Genomic DNA, 8058 nt, shown 5'->3' with positions numbered 1-8058 from the left:
TAAAATTAGAACTAATTTGTTATAAATTAGAACTAACTTGTTATAAAATAGAACTAGCTTGGTATAAATTAGAACTAATGTGGTTTAAATTAGAACTAACTTGTTATAAAATAGAACTAACTTGATATAAATTAGAACTAACTTGGTATAAATTAGAACTAACATGGTATAAAATAGAACTAACTTGGTATAAATTAGAACAAACTTGGTTAAAATTTTAGAACTAACTTGTTATAAAATAGAACTAACTTGGTATAAATGAGATATAACATGGTATAAATTAGGTTTATAACGTGGTTTAAATTAGAACTAACATAAATTAGATATAACGTGGTATAAATTAGATATAACGTGTAATAAAATAGAACTAACAAGCCATCACACGCTACAGACTTGAACTAACACTGTGCAGAATAGAACTAACACTGTGCAGATTAGAACTAACACTCTACAGAATAGAACTAACACTGTGCAGATTAGAACTAACACTCTACAGAATAGAACTAACACTGTGCAGATTAGAACTAACACTCTACAGAATAGAACTAACACTGTGCAGATTAGAACTAACACTCTACAGAATAGAACTAACACTGTGCAGATTAGAACTAACACTCTACAGAATAGAACTAACACTGTGCAGATTAGAACTAACACTCTACAGAATAGAACTAACACTGTGCAGATTAGAACTAACACTCTACAGAATAGAACTAACACTGTGCAGATTAGAACTAACACTCTACAGAATAGAACTAACACTGTGCAGATTAGAACTAACACTCTACAGAATAGAACTAACACTGTGCAGATTAGAACTAACACTCTACAGAATAGAACTAACACTGTGCAGATTAGAACTAACACTCTACAGAATAGAACTAACACTGTGCAGATTAGAACTAACACTCTACAGAATAGAACTAACACTGTGCAGATTAGAACTAACACTCTACAGAATAGAACTAACACTGTGCAGATTAGAACTAACACTCTACAGAATAGAACTAACACTGTGCAGATTAGAACTAACACTCTACAGAATAGAACTAACACTGTGCAGATTAGAACTAACACTCTACAGAATAGAACTAACACTGTGCAGATTAGAACTAACACTCTACAGAATAGAACTAACACTGTGCAGATTAGAACTAACACTCTACAGAATAGAACTAACACTGTGCAGATTAGAACTAACACTCTACAGAATAGAACTAACACTGTGCAGATTAGAACTAACACTCTACAGAATAGAACTAACACTGTGCAGATTAGAACTAACACTCTACAGAACAGAAATAACTTGGTATAAATTAGAACTAACTTGGTATAAATTAGAACTAACTTGGTATAAATTAGAACTAACTTGGTATAAATTAGAACTAACTTGGTATAAAATGAGAACAAACTTGGTATAAAATAGAACTAACTTTGTATAAATTAGATCTAACATTGTATAAAATAGAACTAACTTGGTATAAATTAGAACTAACTTGGTATAAATTAGAACTAACTTGGTATAAATTAGAACTAACTTGGTATAAATTAGAACTAACTTGGTATAAATTAGAACTAACTTGGTATAAATTAGAACTAACTTGGTATAAATTAGAACTAATGTGGTTTAAATTAGAACTAACTTGTTATAAAATAGAACTAACTTGATATAAATTAGAACTAACTTGGTATAAATTAGAACTAACATGGTATAAAATAGAACTAACTTGGTATAAATTAGAACAAACTTGGTTAAAATTTTAGAACTAACTTGTTATAAAATAGAACTAACTTGGTATAAATGAGATATAACATGGTATAAATTAGGTTTATAACGTGGTTTAAATTAGAACTAACATAAATTAGATATAACGTGGTATAAATTAGATATAACGTGTAATAAAATAGAACTAACAAGCCATCACACGCTACAGACTTGAACTAACACTGTGCAGAATAGAACTAACACTGTGCAGATTAGAACTAACACTCTACAGAATAGAACTAACACTGTGCAGATTAGAACTAACACTCTACAGAATAGAACTAACACTGTGCAGATTAGAACTAACACTCTACAGAATAGAACTAACACTGTGCAGATTAGAACTAACACTCTACAGAATAGAACTAACACTGTGCAGATTAGAACTAACACTCTACAGAATAGAACTAACACTGTGCAGATTAGAACTAACACTCTACAGAATAGAACTAACACTGTGCAGATTAGAACTAACACTCTACAGAATAGAACTAACACTGTGCAGATTAGAACTAACACTCTACAGAATAGAACTAACACTGTGCAGATTAGAACTAACACTCTACAGAATAGAACTAACACTGTGCAGATTAGAACTAACACTCTACAGAATAGAACTAACACTGTGCAGATTAGAACTAACACTCTACAGAATAGAACTAACACTGTGCAGATTAGAACTAACACTCTACAGAATAGAACTAACACTGTGCAGATTAGAACTAACACTCTACAGAATAGAACTAACACTGTGCAGATTAGAACTAACACTCTACAGAATAGAACTAACACTGTGCAGATTAGAACTAACACTCTACAGAATAGAACTAACACTGTGCAGATTAGAACTAACACTCTACAGAATAGAACTAACACTGTGCAGATTAGAACTAACACTCTACAGAATAGAACTAACACTGTGCAGATTAGAACTAACACTCTACAGAATAGAACTAACACTGTGCAGATTAGAACTAACACTCTACAGAATAGAACTAACACTGTGCAGATTAGAACTAACACTCTACAGAATAGAACTAACACTGTGCAGATTAGAACTAACACTCTACAGAACAGAAATAACTTGGTATAAATTAGAACTAACTTGGTATAAATTAGAACTAACTTGGTATAAATTAGAACTAACTTGGTATAAATTAGAACTAACTTGGTATAAAATGAGAACAAACTTGGTATAAAATAGAACTAACTTTGTATAAATTAGATCTAACATTGTATAAAATAGAACTAACTTGGTATAAATTAGAACTAACTTGGTATAAATTAGAACTAACTTGGTATAAATTAGAACTAACTTGGTATAAATTAGAACTAACTTGGTATAAATTAGAACTAACTTGGTATAAATTAGAACTAACTTGGTATAAATTAGAACTAATGTGGTTTAAATTAGAACTAACTTGTTATAAAATAGAACTAACTTGATATAAATTAGAACTAACTTGGTATAAATTAGAACTAACATGGTATAAAATAGAACTAACTTGGTATAAATTAGAACAAACTTGGTTAAAATTTTAGAACTAACTTGTTATAAAATAGAACTAACTTGGTATAAATGAGATATAACATGGTATAAATTAGGTTTATAACGTGGTTTAAATTAGAACTAACATAAATTAGATATAACGTGGTATAAATTAGATATAACGTGTAATAAAATAGAACTAACAAGCCATCACACGCTACAGACTTGAACTAACACTGTGCAGAATAGAACTAACACTGTGCAGATTAGAACTAACACTCTACAGAATAGAACTAACACTGTGCAGATTAGAACTAACACTCTACAGAATAGAACTAACACTGTGCAGATTAGAACTAACACTCTACAGAATAGAACTAACACTGTGCAGATTAGAACTAACACTCTACAGAATAGAACTAACACTGTGCAGATTAGAACTAACACTCTACAGAATAGAACTAACACTGTGCAGATTAGAACTAACACTCTACAGAATAGAACTAACACTGTGCAGATTAGAACTAACACTCTACAGAATAGAACTAACACTGTGCAGATTAGAACTAACACTCTACAGAATAGAACTAACACTGTGCAGATTAGAACTAACACTCTACAGAATAGAACTAACACTGTGCAGATTAGAACTAACACTCTACAGAATAGAACTAACACTGTGCAGATTAGAACTAACACTCTACAGAATAGAACTAACACAGTGTTAGTTCTATTCTGTAGAGTGTTAGTTCTATTCTGCAGCGTGTTAGTTCTAATCTGTCTGTAGCGTGTGAGTTCTAATCTGCAGATTAGAACTAACACTCTACAGAACGGAACTAACACTGTGCAGATTAGAACTAACACGCTACAGAATAGAACTAACATAGAATAAGTTAGAACTAACAATGCATAGGTACGAATTAGAATGAAACAAGATCAGTAAAATATGGAACTTACACACAATAGTGTCATGCAACCTGGGACATATGCGACCTTTTGCTTCTTCTTTCCCTCCAAAGCAACTCCAATGCCCCTGATAATTTCATTATAAAAGAACGGGGCCCATGCAACAGAATTGACCCTCTGAATGCTATCCAGGTATCTGAGTAAGGGTCTAGGGATACCTTCCCCTGCTATGGGACTCCATATCATAGAGCATTGGTACAAAATTTGTAGCAGAGCAAAATCCTCGATATCCCGCTTTTTGGTAGATTCAACAAGCCGTTCAAGTAGCCCTTCAAGATGTTTACGTTGGCTGGTTTCTGATTTTTTTAACTTCTTACCCTCTTCAGAAATGAAAAGCTTAGCGAAGTATTCCAGCCATATTCTGCTTCTTGAGTCCCTATTGTTCCTTATGTCCTCCCCATAAATTGGGAAATAAGTATGGTTGTGGACCCATTGCAAATCAAAACTAACATTTTTCATACCCCCACTTTTTGAATCAGGTATACAAAAGGTGTTATTATCTCTATCGAAAAAGCTCAGCAGCAGCTCAAGGGTGGGCCGATCAGCCGCAGGAGCCCCAAACAAAATGTAGTGCTGAAATATAGAACCGCAGTATGCATCCCTATGCCACTGACGGATCTTCGGGGCAAGGCGCTTCATAAATGCCCAATAAGCCCCGATATTGGCCGTTAACCTTAGTGTTTCTGCTGAGCCTGTTAGAGCAATTTTTTTCCTGCAAAAAATTTTCGAATTTGTACGTTCAATAAGACATATGAAACAATATTAGACCTAGCACTAACGGGAACAAAATAGAGCTAACACGTAATATTATAGAACTAACATTGGACTCATATTAGAACTAACATTGGACTTAAACTAGATCTAACGTTGGTATAAATTTAGAACTAACATTGGACAAAGCCTAGAACTAACAATATTGGGTTAATCTGCATTGTCTCTTCGCAGTATAACATAAGCCTAGAACTAACAATATTGGGTTAATCTGCATTGTCTGTTCGCAGTATAACATAACACTTACTGTTTTTTTGAGGGGGGTTTGTTGGTACGACCAGCCATTGTCGTCCTCCTTTTCTGGTCTCGCCATTGTAATGCCTCCTTTTGCATTTCGATTAGGGTTTTCGTAGCTTCCGTAGCTTCCTCCGTGCTGCCACCCGCAGATGAAGCGCCTTTTCCTTCCAACTCGGCTCGGTGCCCGACCTCGTAGTCGTTACTGGATTTTTCCGTAGACGACGACATTTTTCCGGCGAAAACCCTAGAAACGTTGAAATTCGTACAGAAATTAGGAAGATGAAGAGTTCTTGATGACGGTGCTAGGTGGAAGAGAGAGAAAGAGAGGGAGAGTACTTGTAAAGGTGAGGGGCACATTAACCCAGCTCAGTCCCATCAGAGGGCAAGATAGTAACTTCCGCTGGGCTTTTTCTGAAAAGAGTCAATTCGGGGCCTCGTCGCAAATACTATGCGTATTTGGGGCTATTCCACATGGGGCAAAGTACAGGGGGGCTAGTCACACGAAGTTCCCACTTTTGGGGCCTGGACACATTTTTCCCTTTTTTTTTGTTGTTGTTGAAATTGCAGTCTTTGAAAACTAACATTTGTAAAACTAGTCCATTTCTGTAAGAAGGATTGCAATCAATTTGACTGTGAGTCGTTTTATGGAAAATGGTATTGTTTTGTGCTAAAAAGGTTTCAAAAAGTTGTAGATCTAATGAAAGAAACAGTTGTAATTATAACTGTCATCTTGTGTGAATTATATACCAACCAGAACAACATTAAGGTGGTATGTAAATCAAAAGTGTTGCCTTTAAAAGACTGTCAAGTATATACAACCGTATCAAAGGGGTTCATTAAAAGTTCATCATGAAAAGCATTTACTCCTCCGATGTTGTAGCAGTGCAGCAGCAGCAGCAGCTTCATCAAAATACATATTCCATCTGTTGACACATTTAAAGCAAATTCAACTGCCGAACTTATGTATCCTTTATGTCCAAGACCAAGTACTGTCAATAAATAACTAGGAAGGTATAAGTCTCTTCCACCATAGTACCAATTCTTGGGGAAGTTAGCACTTCACATGTGGTACTTACTTTTTACCCCAAGTTAAAGTTCACTTTATTTTTCTTTTTATCCCCCCTAGTCTTTTTTTTTTTATAAATGAAGTTCACTTTTGAAACTTTTCTTTTTTGGAGGATTTTTGTTAAGAATTCTTCTGAAACTTATGTACAAACTTGGATAAATGTACAAACTTGGATAGTAACTTAAAATGCGTTGGTGGAAAACTTGTACACGGTTGGACTGTTTTTTTTAAAGTTAAAAAATAAAGAGACCAGAGACCTTAACTAGGTTGTTTTTGGAACACTCTTGTCTAACCCTGTGAAGGCCTTAACCGGATTACTGCAAAGTGCTTGATAAGTAATGAATTGCATAGAGGTAAGTTTGTTCTACAATGATTTGAACTCAAAATGTACTCTGTTTTAACCGAGAAAATGTCCTATTTTATAATTTTTTGATACTGTTACATCCAATGTCCTTGTTTTATCCAAATGTGATTTTCTTTTTTCATCCTAAGCTTTAAACAGATATTATGGAAATCCTCAATAGAAATTAGAGATTCACATTTTAAGTGTAAAGCAAGTCAACAAAACAACCCCAACATATCAAAAACATACTACTCATTACTAGCAAACCCGAAGCTATCACAAACTTAGTCATAGCCACATACATAACATATCAAACCAAGCGCAAAACATACACTATCCCTTATATATATTACTATATAACGACTATTTGGCGGGTAGTTAATACTCACCACCTCAGCCAATTTCTACCCCAAATTACAAAGAGAAGCAGAGCACACACCGCCCTTTTCTTCTCCCTGAGCCCTCAGACTACAAACTCATCATTACCTATATGTATAAATATACTATGCCGAGATACTGGATACGAGCTGCCAGCTCATTTATATGACCAATTATAAGTCAATATGTATCAACAACCGACCAAGTTTTTTTAGAGGAATTGGGAACCAGTGAAGGTCTGGCCAAAGGACCATGAAGAAGGAGCAGCATCGTAGGAGACAATGGTGCGGCCGTCGCTAATGGTGACCTTGAAAGAGAGGGATTGGCCGTCGAGGAGGGAGTTGCTCTGCCAGTTTTGGCCCCAGTTTCTTGACATTTGCTCCCACCCTGTCCTTGACCCTTTGATTGACACAGAGTGCACGTCTCCGGCCCCTCCTACGTTGGTGATGAGGACGAGATTGAAGTAGGAGTGGCCGTTGATGGTGAATCTTATACCCCCTCTCTTCCTACATGTTATAGAGTTTATTTTCTCTTCTTTGTTAAGTTGAATATTATCATATCATTCTTAAACGAGTTTCGACTAAGTTTTCTTATGTCCATCTCTGGTCGGCTTTAGGATTTCTTCTTATGGGTCCGTTTATTAAGACTAAACCATTAACTTTTAAGGTAAAGTCAAATAGTGAATTCTAAGTAATGTGACTATGATTACTCTCCTCTCACCATCACTTAGGTCCTATGGAGGATTGACCAGTCTTATTACTATTTCAACTAGATTTTAACCATCTTTGAGTAGTTTCTCTATAAATAGAAGTTTCCTAGTCAAAGGTAAGATGTAGAGTACCCTTTTTAAATCTAGGCAGCAGTAAGCTCATGCACAAGCATGCAACAAAGTAGTAGCTTTCCTAGATGTTTAAAATAATAATAAAAAAAGTTTTCTAGCCAGAGTCCTTTTTTTATCTCCAAATGCACAAGCCAAAATGGAACAACAATCCCTTGTAATAATAAGCCGACAACCACCACCTTAAAGAAGTAGCTTAACATAA

At 34.8% G+C, this 8058-nt stretch overlaps 2 protein-coding genes across 2 annotated transcripts in view; both read right to left on the bottom strand.

Annotated features, from left to right (window-relative positions):
- LOC109832233 lies at positions 4022–5251 on the bottom strand. The gene is made up of 2 exons (XM_020399661.1): positions 5239–5251; positions 4022–4932 (listed from the first exon to the last, which is right to left on the bottom strand). The coding sequence occupies exon 2, from the start codon at positions 4857–4859 to the stop codon at positions 4191–4193; it is 669 nt and encodes a 222-aa protein (XP_020255250.1). The 5' UTR covers positions 4860–4932; positions 5239–5251; the 3' UTR covers positions 4022–4190.
- LOC109833865 (expansin-A10-like) overlaps positions 6873–8058 on the bottom strand; it is a 2023-nt gene continuing 837 nt past the window's right edge. The window contains 1 exon segment of the mRNA XM_020401698.1: positions 6873–7544. Coding sequence (XP_020257287.1) covers positions 7227–7544 — 318 coding nt within the window. The 3' untranslated portion in view covers positions 6873–7226.

Source organism: Asparagus officinalis, chromosome 3 (genome assembly GCF_001876935.1).
Source record: "Asparagus officinalis chromosome 3, Aspof.V1, whole genome shotgun sequence".
Taxonomy (NCBI): Eukaryota; Viridiplantae; Streptophyta; class Magnoliopsida; order Asparagales; family Asparagaceae; genus Asparagus; species Asparagus officinalis.
The sequence above is the reverse complement of the archived record's forward strand: the minus strand, read 5'-3'. Positions and strand labels throughout refer to the sequence as shown.

Coding starts and splice junctions, on each gene's coding strand:
- LOC109832233 (XM_020399661.1), bottom strand. CDS start 4,859: ATGAAGCGCCTTGCCCCGAAGATCCGTCAGTGGCATAGGGATGCATAC.